Below are 17,347 nucleotides of genomic sequence, written 5' to 3' on the forward strand. Positions count from 1 at the left end.
TCGTGGGATGGGTTGCGCCTTGGAGACCAGGCCTGGCTGCTGAGGTGGGCAGCAACCCCAGAAGTCCTGGCAATGTGTCCTCCCATAGGGGAGCCAGTAGCCTGTTGCCGTGGAAGGTGGGCTGGAGGGTCTTGGCATGGTGCCAAGGAGGGGCAGCAGGTGTTCTCTAAGCCCTGGGTGTGCCAGGGCCTGTGCAGGGGCCTCCCCAGCAGCCTGTCCCCGGGCAGCGGCCTGGCCTGCCCTGCACAGCTTGTGAGCGGAGGTGGGATTTGAACCGCAGGCTAAGATGCCTGAGCCGGAGAGAAGGCTTCCTGGAGAAAGTGCCTCTCGGGGTGAATGGTGACAGGTCTCCTGAGGCTGCCAGGGCTGGGCCTGCGGGAGGGGTAAGAGCTCCCAGGGGTCTCCGGGCCAGGCTGGAGTGGTGTGGGCCTGCTGCCCAGCTCTCCAGGCTGTTCTTGGCTCCTGTCAGCTGCTCAGCCTCTTCAGAGACAAAACGGGAATAATAGACATCATTAAACATACATGCGGCCCAGGCGGTAGGCGCGGTGGGCTGGGCCTCTGGTTCCCCTCCCTGACGCCACAGCTGCTCCTCTGGGCTGGCCGTGCTGGTGCGGCAGCACGGGACCCTCGTCAGGCGGCATGCAGGCCCGGAGCAGGCCTCAGGACCCAGGTAAGGGAACCCCCGCCTGGACCCTTGGGGTCTGCCTCTAGCCCTCACCCTCAAGTTTGCAGGAGGGGAGGGGGCCTATGAGGCCCTTCTCTGGGCCTCAGTTTCTTCGTTTATAAAACGGGCATGATGTCCATGCAGCCCCCTGTTGGCATCGCCGAGACAGCTCGGTGATGTCGCTCAGCCCCTCTGCCGACTGCCGCAAGGTCTGGCCATGGGGTCCTAAGTGAGGGTGTCTGCCTGGGTGAAGGCTGCTGCCACTCCTGCCTTACAGGCAGGGGCGGGCCCTGGTTCACAGGCGTCAGATGCGGAGCGGTTCTGCCCCCGAGCTGGCTGAGCGGCCCTGAGGCCGGAGGTCTGAGTGTCCGGCTCCAGGGTTGCTCGCTGGGTGCTCGTTGCCTGGGCTTGGTCTGTGCTCACACTTCAGGGCCGTCCGTGCCCTGTCAGCCCTTGGCCTTGGATCTGTGGCTGGCGTGGTCATGCCCTCAGCCTGAGAGAGCCAGAGGCCTGCCCGCTGTGCTAACCCCCCCACCCAGCACCTCCCACCAGGTGAACTCCAAGGGGCCTGCCCCTGGCTGCCACCCTGTTCCCATCCCTCCCCTCCCTGGGCCTTCTGTGTGGGGAGGCTCTGGCAGGCCACCTGAAGCCCCTTCCTGCTCAGACTGCTTGCCCCCCCTAAACCCCCACCCCCCCCCACACACACACACACACAAGGCTGTTGCTGGGCCACAGGCCGCACTCCCACAGGACCCGCTGCAGCTTTACAATCAGGAGCCCCGGGCGTGTTCATCTCCATGCCCCTTCCTCTCCAGCTTAGCCTTCACAGGCCCTCATTTCAGAACCCTTTGGCGGGAAACCCAAAGCTCATCTCTCCTCAAGGTCCCGTCCTGCCCCAGGAGAGCTGCTGGGGCACTTGCACCCCAGGGGCCGGTGTCGCTCCCCAGCACTGACTGCCTCCGTGTTCCCCTCGGCAGCTCTTCCAAGCCTGCTCAGCTCCCCTTGAACCCTGGCTAGAAAACGCATCTCCAAACGCCCATTTGCACCCTTTTCCCTCCTTGACAGAGAGCACCTCCTCATGCCACACCTCAGAGTCACAACGCTTGACCTCCCTCCTGCACCTGTTCTCTTTTCAAAAAAAAATTTATTTTTTTTTTACTGATTTCAGACAGGGAGAGGGAGAGAGATAGAAACATCAATGATGAGAGAGAATCATTGATCGGCTGCCTCCTGCATGCCCCACAAAGGATAGAGCCTGCAACCTGGGCATGTGCCCTGACGGGGAATCGAACTGTAACCTCCTGGTTCATAGGTAGATGCTCAACCCCTGAGCCACGCCGGCCGGGCTGGATCTTGCTTTGCTAACTGCAGTTGAGCCTTGAATGGCACAGGCTTGGACTGCATAGGTCCACTTGTCATGAATTTTTTCCAGTAAATATATTGGAAAAATTTTTGGAGATTTGCAACCATTTGAAAAAACAGACAAACCTTATAATTTTCTTAATAAAATTTCCCTTTCTCTAGCCTACTTTGTAAGAATACAGTATATAATACATGTAACATACAAAATATGTTAATTGACAGTTTGTTATCAAGAAAGCTTCCAGTCAAGAGTAGGCTATCAGTAGTTAAGTTTTGGGGGAGTCAGAAGTTGCCCATGGATTTTCTACTGCACTCCAGCCCGTGCTTTGTTCCAGGCTCAGCTGTAATCCAGGTCCATTGGCTCAGGCTGCCGGGCCCAGTACCACACACTGGGCGGCCTAAACAATTATTGGGAGCTCCACTTGACTGTGACCCCCCTCCCCTGGCACCCAGCTCTGTGCCTGGCACAGAACTTTGCTCCCTCACAGTTCTGGAGGGTTGAAGTCCAAGATCAAGTCATCAGCAGAGCTGGTTTCTCTGGTGGCAGCTCCCTTCTCTGGCAGCAGCTTCCTATATAGTCTCCGGACCAGAATCTGAGGCCCCTTCTTGCTCTGTCCCTCTCTTAGCAGCCTCACCCCCACCACCCCCAGCCTCCATCTCACCCAATCTGTGGGTCCAAACTGCCTCCTTGACTCCCCACCTGGATGTCCCCTAGTCACCCCAAAACCCTTGTCCCAGACCAAACCTGTCATGCTTCCATACTACCCACCTTGCCTCAGAGAATGATTCCCCGGTCCATTCAGCTGCACCGGCTGACCCCAAGGGACCCAGGTTCCACCTTCCCCCCAACCCCATGCGGCCCCTCACTGAATGCGTCCATGGCACTGTCCCAGCTGTCCCGGGCCAAGCCATCCTCTCCCTGCCTCCACTGTGCATCCCTGCCCCTCCTTCACACAGTAGCTCAAGAGCCTTTTCCAGAACACCTTCCAAAAGCAATGTGAGGCCATGGTTGAGAACGTGGACCAAATTCCATTTCCAGCTGTGTGGCTTCAGACAACTCTCTAGACCTCTCTGGGCCTGTTCCATCATCTATAAAGTGGCCCGGTGCACAAAATTCATGCATGGGTAGGGTCCTTAGGCCTGGCTGGTGATCAAGGCCAATCTGTGAGGCAACCGGCAGGTCGATCGGGGGGGTCCCCCGCTGCTGCCACCAGTCACCTCCCTCTGTGGGGTGACCAGTGGGGCAATGGGGGGGGGGGGGGGGAGGCCTCGCTGGCACCTGCCTTGGCTGGCCTGGGGCCTGGGGCCTGCGGGCAGCTTCTGCGTTGAGTGCCTGCCCCCTGGTGGCGAGTGTCATAGTGACCAGTTGTTCCGCTGTTCGATTTGCATATTAGACTCTTTTTTATAAATATATTTTATTGATTTCTTTTTACAGAGAGGAAGGGAGAGGAAGAGAGTCAGAAACATTGATGAGATTGCACCCCCCCCCCCCCCAGGGATGTGCCCACAACCAAGGTACATGTCCTTGACCGGACTCGAACCTGGGACCCTTGAGTCCGCAGGCCGACGCTCTATCCACTGAGCCAAACCAGTTGGGGCCAGGCTTTATTACATAGGATACTCCCCATAGCACCCGACTCCCCATGGAGTGTGCACACGCAGTGGTGCTGGCTGTTCACAGGCCGTGACCATTGCAGTCCTTCCTCCCTGGAGCCCTCTCCTGTCAGGCTATCCCCTCACTCCGCCCTTGTCACTGATATAGCTCCTTCCGGTGGTCAGCTCTGTCCTCCGCTAACCTGACCCATGTCCCCATTTGCTGCAGCTGCCCTGCCCTCCTCTTCAGCCACTCATCTCTTTGAGCTAAACAGTGCAGCCCTAGCCAGTTTGGCTCAGTGGATAGTGAAGTGACCCTGGAGTTAAGAGCTGTAGGAGGAGAGGGAGGGGCCTCGGGTTCATTTCTGGTCAAGGGCACATCCCTCAATTGCAGGCTCCATCCCCAGCCCTGGCCGGGGCGCATGCAGGAGGCAACCAATCGATGTGTCTCTCTCACATCGATGTTCTCTCTTTCTGTCTCTCCCCCTCCCTTCCACTCTCTCTAAAAATCAAGGGGAAAGGAAATCCTCGGTGAGGCTGAACAACAGTGTGGGCCAGGGCTCATTCCTCGGCCTGTGCTCCACCTGCACCTGTTCGCTGTGTCATCCTCCAGACTGTGGCTTCCCCACCAGCGAGGTGCCACCGGCTCTCTAATGTCATCAGCCTTGATTTCTGTAATCCACCCCTCCCCCACCCCTTGGCAGTGCCGAACAGACATCTGAAACCAATCATCCAAAGCTGACATGGGTCTTTCCTCCTCTGCGGGCACCACCCACAGTTTCTCACATTAGCTATGGCCTCTCCGTCTTCACCCTTGTTGATTACGGAAAACTTGGAGGTACCTGTGAGTCCCCAGTAAATCCTGTGGGCTCTGCCTGCATATATGCTAGCATCTACTTCTCTCCACCTCCACCGCCCCAGCCAGGTCCAGGCCCACGGCAGCCCAGAAGGATCCTGTGAAGATTGAGGTCCAATTGCATCCCTCCTCTCCATGACGCTCCACGGCTCCAGCCTCACTGGCAGTCAGGCCAAGTCCTTGCTGGGGCCCACAAAGCCCTGTACATCTGCCCCAGCTTCGACTTCACCTTCCACCTTCGCCTTGACTGCACTCCTGTCCCCTGGCCTCGCTGTTCCTCCATCACCTCAGGACCATCCACTCCCCCCTCCGCCCCTCCCTCTCCTCCTGCCGCTCTCTACTCCAGGGTCACCTCCCAGCAGGTGGTCCCCTCCGCCTATTCTCTGTTGCACACACCTGCCTCACGCCCCTCCCCTGCTTTGTTTCAATCCCAGCACTCATCACCACTTGACCAATCACATTTCTTGCTCATTTTCCTTGTTTGTGATAACCCCCCATCCACATATGTCAGCCCCACAAGGGTTGGGTTTAATGTTTTGTTCTTAGCTGTAAGTCCAGTAAGACAGAGCCTGGTGTGCAACAGGCTTTCAACAAATACTTCTGAATGAGTCAATGAATGAGTGACCAGGCAAATGTGTGCTGGCTCAGGGCCTGCGTCAGGGCCAGGCTAACTGAGGAGCCCACCTCCCCTCCCCCATGATGGCCAAGGACCCAAGAGCCTAGCAAGGAAGGTGGCTTTGGAACCACCCAAGGCCTGGGTCCGAGCCCAGTTCTACCCTCCCCAGCTGGCTGACCTTGAACAAGTCACTTGACCTCTCAGAGACCATTTCCTGATCTGGAGAATGGAGATGATTATTCCCAGCCCAGGGGCCTGTGGCTCAACTGAAAACCGCTCCAGGAGGGGCAGGGGTGGCTGTTGGCATCCCTGGGCTCAGACAGAATGACACCCCCCCCCCTTCTGTTTTCCCTCAAGCGGGCAGCAGCCACAGCCCAGAATGAGGCAGAATGGGCAGCATCGAAGGAGGTGATGGGGGAGGGATGCCCCTCAAAATCTCTCACTGCAGGAGGCCCAGCTTTTTGCATGAGCCCCGCCCTGGAAGCCACCAGATTGCTCTTGTTTCTGTCAACTTCCCTTCTGTTCCCTGGGGGTTGCTGCAGCAGGTGCCAGCAGCCCCTGGCAGGACCTACCCAGCAGCTCCATCAGGCCTTGTTCCTCCCCGTGAAGGCACAGGGCACAGCTTATTCCTCCCATCCTCCAGATGAAGAAAAGGAGGCCCAGCGAGGGCAAAGGCTTTCCAGAGGCCACACAACCAGGCAATGGCCGAGCTGGGACCAGAGCCAGGCCTGACCCACCCTCTGTTTCTGCTCCCTCAGCCCCCTGGCATGTGCCTCAAAGGCTCTTCTGGAGTCCCACGGAGATGCCCACCTTGCCCTGCCTTCCGAGCCCGCAGCCTGGCTCTCCCCAGTGCATTATTCATGCTCCCAGAGCCAGCCAGCTCCAGTTACACGGACCAAAGCCCTGGGCACCTGCGGCCGCCTCCCCTCCTCCCCTTCCCAGGACATGGAGGGTCCAAGGCTCCTCTCCAAGGCAACCGGGTGGGTCTGAACACCCACTCTGGCTCAGGAGACGAAGCTGGCTCCCGCCAACTCCAGATGTGCTGGTGGTTAGGGCGCCTGCCCCTCTTCTGGGGCTGGGGTCACCCAGGCCTTCCCTTCCGGGGCCTGAGCCAGCGGAGGCCCCGGAGGGGGCGGCCGTGTCAGCAGGGGTCTTCCTCACCCCTTGAGGCCAGGACGGTCTCCCCCAGCGCGGGCCTCCCCGGCTCCGGGGTAAACAACACCCACGCACTTTCCACCACAGCTCGAGGTGAAACCCAAGGCGGTGTCTCAAGCAGATGAATTATGGATCCGCCCTCTGGAAACCTGGTCCCGACCAGCAGCGGCGCAGGCTCCCTCCCAGGCCACAGGCCAGTCCGCGGTGCAGCGCCCAGGCCGCGCCGCCGCCGCCGGAGGCCCAGCAGGACCCGGCTCCAAGCCCCTGAACGTGGACATCGGCCGCGGCCGGTGCGGAGCAGGCAGCCGCCATGGCCGAGGACGAGAAGAAAGCCAAGAAGGGGAAGAAGGGGAAGAAGGCCCCCGAGCCGGAGAAGCCCAAGCGGAGCCTGAAGGGGACCTCCCGGCTGTTCATGGGCTTCCGCGACCGCACGCCCAAGATCTCCAAGAAGGGCCAGTTCCGGAGCGCGTCCGCCTTCTTCTGGGGCCTGCACACCGGCCCGCAGAAGACGCGGCGCAAGCGGAAGGCGCGCACCGTGCTGCAGTCCACGTCCAAGCTCATGACGCAGATGCGCATGGGCAAGAAGAAGCGCGCCATGCGGGGCAAGAAGCCGTCCTTCATGGTCATCCGCTTCCCCGGCCGCCGCGGCTACGGCCGCCTCCGGCCCCGGGCCCAGTCGCTCAGCAAGGCCTCCACGGCCATCAACTGGCTCACCAAGCGGTTCCTCATCAAGAAGGCCGAGGAGGCGGGCAGCGAGCAGGCCGCGGTGGACGCCTGGCTGAGCCGCTCGGGCTCCCGCGTGGGCTCCCGCAAGCTGCCCTTCCCCTCGGGCGCCGAGATCCTGCGGCCGGGGGGCCGCCTGCGGAGGTTCCCGCGCAGCCGCAGCATCTACGCGTCCGGGGACCCCGTGGGCTTCCTGCCCTTCGAGGACGAGGCCCCGTTCCGGCACGCGGGCTCCCGCAGGTCGCTGTACGGGCTGGAGGGCTTCCAGGACCTGGGCGAGTACTACGACTACCACCGCGAGGGCGACGCCTACTACGACCAGCGGTCCCTCCCCCAGTACGAGGAGCCGGACCCCGGCCTGGCCCCCTACGGCGCCTACGGCGCCTACGGCCCCTACGACCCCTACGGCCCCTACGACCCCTACAGCGCCTATGACCCCTACGGCCCCGCCTGGCCGCCCTATGGAGACCACACCCACGGGTACCCGCCCGAGGACCCCTACGACTACTACCCCCTGGACTACTATGGCGGCCCCTACCACCCCACGCCCGCCTACGGCTACAGCTACAGCTACGGCTACGAGGATCACGAGCCGCCCTACGCTCCCCCGGGCGGGTATGCGTCGCCCTACAGCTACTACGACGGCGAGCCTTACCCGCAGAGCTACTACCTGGACCCCTTTGCACCTTACGGTGGGCCATACCTGCCCTATGACTTCCCGTACGACGTACCCTCGTTGGATCCCTACGGGCTGCCCTATGAGGCCCCCTATGGCATCCCCTACGCGGAAGGCGTCTATGGTGGCGGGGACCAGGCCATATACCCCCCCGAAGTGCCCTATCTGTATCCGGAGGAGTCGGCCTTTGCATACCCGTGGGTGCCACCGCCCATCATGTCACCCCACAACCCCTACGCCCACCCCATGGATGACATCGCGGAGCTGGAGGAGCCAGAGGAGGCGCCCGGGGAGCGGCAGGGAACCTCCTTCCGCCTGCCCAGCGCCACCTTCTTCGAACAGCAAGGCATGGACAAGCCTTCCAGGTCCAAGCTCTCCCTCATCCGCAGGTTCCGCCTCTTCCCACGGCCCCAGGTGAAGCTGTTTGGGAAGGAGAAGCTGGAGGTGCCCCTGCCCCCCTCCTTGGACATCCCCCTACCCTTGGGGGAGGAGGAGGAGGAGGAGGACGAGGAAGAGGTGTCCCCCGTGCGCACCCGGCCCTACGCCCACCCCTTCTGGGGCTTCCTCACGCCGCGCCAGCGCAACCTGCAGCGGGCCCTGTCGGCCTTCGGCGCCCACCGCACCCCCCGCGGCCTGGGCTTCGGCCCCGAATTCGGGCCCCCGCGCCCGGCCACCTCGCTGGCGCGCTTCCTCAAGAAGACGCTGTCGGAAAAGAAGCCGGTCCCGCGGCTCAGCGGCAGCCAGAAGGCCCGGCGTGGCGGCCCGGCCGTCCGGGAGGCGGCCTACAAGCGCTTCGGCTACAAGCTGGCGGGCATGGACCCCGACCGGCCCAACACGCCCATCATGCTGCGCCGGGCGCACGACCGCGCCCCGCCCCGCGCCCCGCCCCGCGCGCCCCCGCCCGCGTCCGCCCACTGGAGCGCGCTGCTCGCCCCGCCCGCGCCCCGCGCTCCCAGCCCCGCGCCCGCGCCGCCCGCCCCCTTCTCCCCCGCACTCTCGGGCCGGCCCCTGCCCGCCTCGCCCTACGGCTCGCTCCGCCGCCACCCGCCGCCCTGGGCCGCGCCGGCGCACGTGCCTCTCACCCCGCAGGCCGCCTGGTGGGCCTTCGCGGAGCCCCCTCCCGTGAGCCCCGAGGTGCCTCTCGACCTGCTGGCCTTCCCTGGACCCCGGCCCTCGTTCCGGGGCTCCCGGCGAGGGGCAACCTTCAGCTTCCCCGGGACCTCTCCCCCGGCGTCTCGGAGGCAGGCCTGGCCCCCGCTGCCCTCTCCGCAGCCCTCGCTCCGGAGCCTGCCCGGCCTGGGCTACCGCTCCCCCTTGGGGCCTGCGTCCCCCCAGCCCTCCGTGCGGGCCGGCACCTTCCAGCCCACCTTCTCGCCGCTGCCCCGCCGCCCCCGATCGCTGCGGGAGCCCCTGTCCCCGCGCCGCGTCTCCCGGCGGCTGGGCCCCCCGCAGCCGCCCTTTCCTTCGCCTCTGCTGGGCCCCAGCCGGCGAGGCTCGCTCAACCTGCCTTCGCGCTTCCCGCACACGTGGCGCCGCCTCAGCGAGCCGCCCACCAGGGCCGTGCAGCCCAGGGTGCGCCCGCCCTTCCGGAGGTCCCTGGGTCCGCGGTCGTGGCCTGCGGCAGTGGCTGCGGCCGCGGCCGCCGCGGAGCTCGAGGAGGAGAGCCGGCAGGAACCTGAGGACTCGGACGTACCCTGGACAGTGCCCCCTCTGGTCCCCAGCTGGGACGTGGACATGCCTCCGCCCCAGCGCCCATCCTCGCCTTGGCCAGGACGGGCAGGCAGCCGCCAGGGCTTCTCCAGGCCACCGCCTATACCCGAAAACCCCTTTCTCCAGCACCTGGGCCCTGGGCCGTCCCCGGACTCCCAGCTGGAAGACCCAGACTCTGCCTTGACTGGTGTCTTCCTGGGTAGACACCATGACCCGGGGCCTGGAGAGCTCACCAAATCCGCCAGCCCCAGCCCTGAGAAGCCCAAAGAAGAGGCCTGCCCTGGGAACCCCCGGCCACCGGCAGAGCCTGAGCCGCCAAGCCCAAAGCCCCGCAGGAACTCTCCCCCAGAGCAGAAGGTGCTAAGGCTCAGCCTCTCCCACCCTCTGGCCGCATGTGATAGGATGAGGGCCACGTGGCCACCGCGGCGCCGCTGGGGAACATTGCCCGGTGCCCCAGGCCCCTCGGAGCCCACGGGTGTCCCAGGGCCTCTGCCCAGGGCAGGCGAGCGGCACCAGCCAGGTCCTGGGCGTCTTGCTGTAGTCCTGCCTCGGGTACAGAAACTGAACTCTCCCCAGCGCGCTGGTCCTGCCACTCTGCGGCCCCCCACCCAGCTGACCCAGGACCCAGAACCCAGCCTCAAGCCAAGAGCCTGGAGTCTGCTCTGGTCCTCTCTCTGGCTGCCAGCGAAGACCCACCGGCCCTGGCCACAAGTACATGCCTGCCCCCCTTCCTGCCGCCTGGGCCCCGAAGCTGCCGTTCTGCCCCACAGGGGCCCCTGGGAAGAGGTTAGCCTCAAAAGCTGGTGGAATAAGGTATGGGGGCACAGGTCAGAGAGAGGCTTGGGGATTCTGTCCTGGGGAACAGGGCAGGAGACGCCTCAGGGCCCTTGTGAGCGGCTGCCTCGGGCCTCAGGACCCAGCTGTAACTTGGGGAGAACAGCCCGGGCTTCCCAAGCCTCTGGAGGCTTGAACCAGGGATCCCAGCACAGACAGGCACCGAACAGAGGCACCGGAGGTCCCTGTGGGGAAGGGATCTTGTCCTCGCCGTCCCCAGCTGCCCCCAGAGATCTGGGCTGAGGACAAAACTGCAGGACTTGTCTGCCCACCCTGACCCACCCACATTCCCATTCACACTGTTGCTCTGGCTTCCTCCTGACCCTCCCTCGATGGAAGTCCTCTCTCTCTCTGGGGTTGCTGCATAAGGGCAGTTTCTGGGCTGCGGATTCCGGACAAACTGAGGTGAGGGCTCAGGAAGCAGACTTCCAGCCCCTTCATGGCACAGTGGGTCACACAGTAGATCAGGGCTGGCAGAGCCAGCATGCCTCTCCAGTCTGGCCCCCTGTAGGGTGAGGGCAGGCAGTTTTCTGAGGGGTGCCAAGCCCAGGCCTGGCTGCCATGCTCATGCTGGAATGTGAGCCCAGTGGCTGTCAGCGAAGGGGGAGTGGTCACCGGAGCCTCCCCCGGGACGCCTGGGGCGGGCGGGACACGTAGGGGCAGCAGGCGGTTTTCAACCTATGCAGACCGGTGCCCGTGGAGCGGGCAGCCAGCGAGCCCAGCCATGGCAACCGGGGCGGCCTGGCTGCTAGGGGGACCGTGGCCCCGGCGGCGGGTGCCCAGAGCCGTGTGGGCCACAGCGTTGCGGGAGCGGGCCACAGGGCGCCCTGGGGTGAGGGGCAAGGATGCCTGGGCCCTCCTCACCCTCGAATACGTGAGTGGCTGAATTATTCAGGGTTTGCGGCCACTGGCACACATGGGCAGGCTGGTGGGCGGGAGGCCAGGCCAGGGTGATACTCCATGTGGCCTACTTAGCACAGGCTCCCTCCTGGTGTCCCCTTTCCTCACCTGCTCAGGGAGGGGTGTGGGCGGATCTGAGAGGCTGGAAAGGCAAGGTGCACATGTGTGCTCTCAGTCACGTGGGTCACATGCATGCCTGTGTGCCTGGGGTGTGTGCATGGGTGTACCACAGCCAAACAAGGAAAGTGTGTGTGTGTGTGTGTGTGTGCGCGCGCGCGCGCGCGCGTGCGCGGATCAAGGTCTAAGCGGTCGTGGCATTCGTGGGGTCATGCGCATGCACATAGTCAGGCACAGTGGAGGCCTTGCAGCCCAAAGATGGCATTGGGACTTTTGTCTCAAGACCCCAGATGTGGGGACAGCCCCAGGTGTTCATGCACATGAGAAGGTGGACATTGAGAGCATGTGCCTCCAGCCCGGCATCACAGGCCTTCACACGTGTCAACAGGCATCTTGCAAGACCCAGGTGTGCATGGGAGTTGTCTGACCTGTAAATGCCGTTGCGTGTAGGTCTGTGCGTGTGGGTCTTTGTGTTTGCCCAGCCTGGGCACCGGGCACAGGCAGGGGCAGCAGTGGTTCCCAGTCTGTGCAGACCGGAACCCGTGGAGTCTTAGTCTCCCTGGAGGCCCCATGCACCAAGATACAAATGTTCAAGAGCAGAGACTTGGGCTCCAACCTGAAAAGGGTGTCCGCGTTGGGAGGGGGAGGTCGGGAGGGCTCCTGGCAAGGCAGTGGGAGCAGTGCCCACGGGCAGGACTTGGGGGCACATGGGACCTCACGGGCAGAGGGCAGCCGGGTGTCCCTGACAGGCTCCACAGCCCCGGGCATTCCAAGACAAGGAGGCCCCCAGGACCCAGCTGGCTGTATTTAGGGCTCCCTCCTGCACAAAAGGAGCAGGTCCTAGTTGTGTCCACCGGTGACCAGAGGACTCTCTCACAGATGCACTCCATCCGCAACCTGCCATCCACGCGGTTCCTGGAGCAGCAGCGGGAGGACGGTGTGGAGGACATGACACAGCTGGAGTGAGTGGTTGGGTGGCAGTCGGTGAGGGGGTCTCGGGGGGTCGCCACACTCCCAGCTGGAGCACCCCTCTTACCAGGGGTACCTCTCATCTCCTGGAACGTGTTCAGAGCCTGTTTTCTCATCTGCAAAGTGAGGGCCATACAGTGTCACAAGAGCCAGATGCCAGCACAGCTCTGCCATCAGATGGGCCTGGGCTCAATCCCAACCCCACCACTTAGCAACTACAGGGCCATGGGCGAGTCGCTTCACGCTCTGTGCCTCAGTTTCTCACCTGTGAGATCGGGTGGGTGGGATGGCTATGGTTATGAGTGTGCTGGCACATTGAAGGTGCCCAAAATGTGAGGCTGTGCTGGTCCGTATCATTATCCAATTATGGTGACTCAGCCCTCACATCTGCTACTTAAGAGCATCGCCAGCCCAGCGAGTGAGGTAGGGCCAGTGCTACTAATCATACCCATTGGACAGATGAAGAAACTGAGGCACAGAAGTTAAGTCACTTCCCAAGGCCTCATGGTTGGTTAGTGTCAGAGATAGACTTTCTGGCCAAGGCCCTGCACTGGGGGAAAGTGGACCCTGACTGCCCTTCTTCCTGCTTTCCCAGAGACCTCCAGGAGACCACTGTGCTGTCCAACCTCAAGACCAGATTTGAACGGAACCTCATTTACGTGAGTTGTGGGGTGGCTCTGCCGTGGGCTCGGTCTGGCCGGCAGCTGACTCCTTGTCTCCTGGGGCTCCGTGGGAAGCATGGATGTCTCCTGCTGGGCCCCCGACTAGTGGCCCCTGGCTTCACCTCTGAGGTGTTCGCTATTTGAGCAAAACCTACTGGAGCCAGGGGCTCTGGCATCCAAGGGCCTGCGCACAGTCTTAGCGTGGTGGGTGCCAGGGGCAGCGATCGGAGACAGGGAGCCCAATGACAAGGCTCCCAGAGCCCTGGAGTCCACAGACCCGGGTCCCAGGACGGGCTGCCGAGGGGCAGATGGGAGCAGAATGACAGAACGGAGCCCTGAACCACAGCGCAGGCGTCAGGGTCGCCCAGGAGGCTGGGTACCTGTGAGTGCCCTGCACTCCCCGCCCCTGCCTCGCCCGGCGGCGGAGGTTGGGCTCTGACCAGGACTCCGGGAGGTGGGCCACAGCTAACAGCCTCCGTGGCAGAACCACGACTGTGGGCTTTATGCCGGCCACTCCCAGCCTCAGCCTGGGGCAGTGCTGGGAGTCCCGCCGCCAGAGCGGAGGGCCCATCGAGCTTTTAGAGGGCCCAAGGTTCGAACACTGCGGTCAGGCAGCCACATTGTCCCCATGGACACGGGTCAGGCTCCCAGGGGCTGGGAGGGACACAGGGCTGCGAGGAGCCATGGCGCTGAGGCCGCTGTCCGCACAGCAGACCTACATCGGCAGCATCCTGGTGTCGGTGAACCCGTACCGGATGTTCGGGATCTACGGGCTGGAGCAGGTGCACCAGTACAGTGGACGGGCCCTGGGAGAGAACCCCCCGTGAGTACATCCTGGACTGGGCTCTCCTGGGTCTCGCTCCGAGCTTGGTGAGCCTCGGGCTGCCCCTCAGCCGGCGGTCAGGCAGTCCACCTGCTCAGCCCAACACTATTTCCCCGAGCCTGGCCATAGCCTGCTGGGCTGGAGGCTACTGTCGCTCAGACCATGGGGAGGGGGGGAGGGGGGTATTTCCCCAAGGATGGGGGTGGAGCAGGCATAGCTGGACAGAGATGCCACCCCACCTGCCCTCTGGGAGGTTTGGAGGCACAGAGGACGGCCACTGCAGAACCCCGCCCCCGTCTCTCCAGGCATCTCTTTGCAATTGCAAATCTCGCCTTCGCCAAAATGCTCGATGCCAAACAGAACCAGTGCATAATTATCAGGTGAGCATAATAATTACCAGGTGAGCACCGGCCAGGCTGAGGGCCTTTGTGCGTGTGTGGAGGGGACATATGGGGGCTGCTGTGGGGCCGGGGGTCGCTCAGCTTCTCTGACCAGCCAGCCCGCCCATGTCCTCTGTGCCATGGCGCGGTCACGGGAGCCGGGAGAGGCACTGAGCCTGCTGGAGCTCACTCTGCCCCTTTGCCTGGTCAGTGGCGAGAGCGGCTCTGGAAAAACTGAGGCCACAAAGCTGATCCTGCGCTACCTGGCCTCCATAAACCAAAAGCAGGGCATCATGCAGCAGGTAAGCCGTCTGTCTTCGGGGGTCCTCGGCTGAGCACCCCTCGTGCTCCCAAGAGACGAGATTTCTTGGCTCCACTTGGAGGTTGGGGAGGCTGAGCCCAGGATTGCATGGAGAGTTCTCTTAGGACTTGGGGCTCTCCCCCCTCTCCCAGGGAGCATCTGTGGGGGAGGCCCGTGGGGGTGGGGCCAGTAGGTGCTGGGACACTGAGGAAGCCAGGCCAGAGTCTGCAGGGTTGGAGGTCTGCTCAGAGTGCAAGTCCTCGGAACCTGAGAATGTTGGAGGTTTCCCGAGGACCTACTGTGTGCGGGGCCTGCCTACTGGGTACACAGACTGACTCATGTACCCACCTTCATGGGAATTTCATTCTAGTGGAGGAGACAAAGAAAAATAATACACAAGGGTGTTAAGTGTGGAGAAAAAGGTAGGGAGGAGGATGGGGACTGTGGGTTATAATTTGGAGTGTGGTAATCAGAGAGGATGTCTGGGGGAGGAGCAGGCAGGCAGAGAAGCAAGTGCAAAGGCCCCGGGCAAACAGGTCTGGCGTGCGCAGGACACAGAGTGTAAGCATGGAGTCCGGCTGAGGGAGGACGGTGGCTCAGGCCAAGGAAGTAGACCCCAGGGCAGTTCAGAGGCCAACCGGTGACTTCCTGACTCACAGACAAGGTTGTAATAGAGGGGGACTGTCTAAGGGCAACCCCAGGCATTTGGCCTGAGCCACAGGCAGGACAGGGCTGCCACCAGCTGGCTGAGCAGGGCTGCAGAGAGGACAATGGTGCCGTGAGGTGTCTGCTGGGCATCCACAGACATGGCAGGGGCGGTGGTGCTGCCCCATGAGCCTGGAGCCCTGGAAGGTGAGGCTGGAGGCCAAGGCCCACCAGCTCAGAACCTGACCTCAGGCTCCCCACTCTGGGCCCATGAAGGTTTCTAAGTGGCCACAGTGACGCAGCCAATGGCAACCCAGCAGGTGATCTTGGGGGCATCAGGCAGGGGCTGCTCAGCCCTCAGGGGGTAGCAGGTCCAAAGGGTACTTCCTTGCGGGGGGCCCCTCTGCTGCCGACCTTGGCCTTGGCAGCCCCTCCCATCATTCTGAATCTCCTGGTGGCTAAGCAGAACTTCCCTCTGCTCTAGGCAGGGTTTTCCAAGCCTCTAAGGTTAGACTCCTGGGTAGGCAAGCCAGTGTGCGCATGGAGCCCCTCCTGCAGGAGGGAGATGACTGTGAGGGGCAGAGGGACTGGGATGGGAGTCCTGGTCGAGCGCTGTCCGGCAGGCTCAGGGCCGATGCTTGGAGCTGTGGGGCAGGGCGGGTCTGCGCCTTTCTGTGCTGGCCTGAGTCTGCCAGCGGGGACGCCCGTGGGCTTACTTCACAGCCACTACTCACCCCTGCTGCTGGCATCACACAGGCCTGTCTGGGTCCATTTTAGGCATGGCGGAATCAAGTATCAAATATCTACTTTATTATTTATTTTTTTATTTTATTTTTTTGTAGCTGTTTCCACTTGTTTTGTGTGTTTTTTTTTAATCTTTATTGTTGTGATCTCTCCACCAATTTTTTTTTTTGGGGGGGGGGGGAGGCAACCAAAATTTTTGATGGCCTTGTTAAAAAAAAACTTTATTGTTGAACTATTACATATGTTCCCCTTTTTCCCCCCATTGATCCCCCACCCCACCCCCGGCCCCCACCCCACACCTTCGCCACTCTGTTGTCCCTGTCCATGGGTTATCATACATGCCTACAAAGACTTTGGCTGATTAACTCCCACCACTCACCCTTCCCTGCCTTCCCTCCAAGATTCCGCACTCTGTTCCATGCTTCCATGGCTCTGGATCCACTCCGTTCATCAGTTTATTTTGTTCATTAGATTCCACATATGAGTGCGATCATGTGATACTTGTCTTACTATGACTGACTTATTTCACTTAGCATGATACTCTCCAGCTCCCTCCATGCTGTCTCAAAGGGTAAGAGAGTCTTCTTTTTTACGGCTGCATAGTATTCCATGGTATAAATGTACCACAGCTTTTCTATCCACTCATCTGCTGATGGGCACTTGGGCTGTTTCCAGATCTCAGCTATTGTGAATTGTGCTGCTGTGAACATAGGGGTGCATACAGTCTTTCTGATTGATGTTTTGGGATTCTTAGGATATATTCACTGAAGTGGGATCACTGGGTCAAATGGAAGTTCCATATTTAATTTTTTGAGGAAACTCCATACTGTTCTCCACAGTGGCTGCACCAGTCTGCATTCCCACCAGCAGTGCACGAGGGTTCCCTTTTCTCCACATCCTCGCCAGCACTTGTCATTTGTTGATTTGTGATGATAGCCATTCTGACAGGTGTGAGATGGTACCACATTGTCATTTTGATTTGCATCTCTCTGATGACCAGTGACTTTGAGCATTTTTTTATGTCTCTTGGCCATCTGTATGTCTGCTTTGGACAAGTGTCTATTTAGGTCCTTTGCCATTTTTTAATTGGATTGTTTGTCTTCCTTTTGTTAAGTTGCATGAGTTCCTTATACATTTTGGAAATTAACTCTTTATCAGATGTATCATTGACAAATATGTTCTCCCATGCAGTGGGCTCCCTTTCATTTTATTGATGGTTTCTTTTGCTGTGCAGGAGCTTTTTATTTTGATGTAGTCCCACTTGTTTATTTTCTCCTTAGTTTCCTTTGGCTTTGTCAAGATGTATCCATAAACATATTGCTGAGAGAGATGTCTGAGATTTTGCTGCCTATGGTTTTTTTCTAGGATCTTTATGGTTTCACAACTTACATTTAAGTCTTTCATCCATTTTGAGTTTATTCTTGTGTATAGTGTAAGTTGGTGGTCTAGTTTCATTTTTTTGCATGTATTTGCCCAACACCATTTTTTGAAGCGACTGTCCTGACTCCATTGTATGCTCTTGCCTCCTTTGTCAAATATTAATTGAGCGTGATGACTTGGGTTGATTTCTGGGGTCTCTGTTCTGTTCCTTTGAGCTATATGCCTGTTCTTGTGCCA

The 17,347-nt window shown here is 60.9% G+C and overlaps 1 protein-coding gene across 1 annotated transcript in view; it reads left to right on the plus strand.

Moving 5' to 3' along the window:
• Window positions 1–6,556: 6,556 nt before the first annotated feature.
• MYO15A (myosin XVA) overlaps window positions 6,557–17,347 on the plus strand; it is a 55,282-nt gene continuing 44,491 nt past the window's right edge. Inside the window, exons 1-6 of the mRNA XM_054709330.1 lie at window positions 6,557–10,168; window positions 12,086–12,168; window positions 12,771–12,834; window positions 13,551–13,660; window positions 13,966–14,040; window positions 14,252–14,342. Coding sequence (XP_054565305.1) covers window positions 6,557–10,168; window positions 12,086–12,168; window positions 12,771–12,834; window positions 13,551–13,660; window positions 13,966–14,040; window positions 14,252–14,342 — 4,035 coding nt within the window. The remainder of the gene's footprint in view (window positions 10,169–12,085; window positions 12,169–12,770; window positions 12,835–13,550; window positions 13,661–13,965; window positions 14,041–14,251; window positions 14,343–17,347) is intronic.

Source organism: Eptesicus fuscus, chromosome 20 (assembly GCF_027574615.1).
Source record: "Eptesicus fuscus isolate TK198812 chromosome 20, DD_ASM_mEF_20220401, whole genome shotgun sequence".
NCBI lineage: Eukaryota > Metazoa > Chordata > Mammalia > Chiroptera > Vespertilionidae > Eptesicus > Eptesicus fuscus.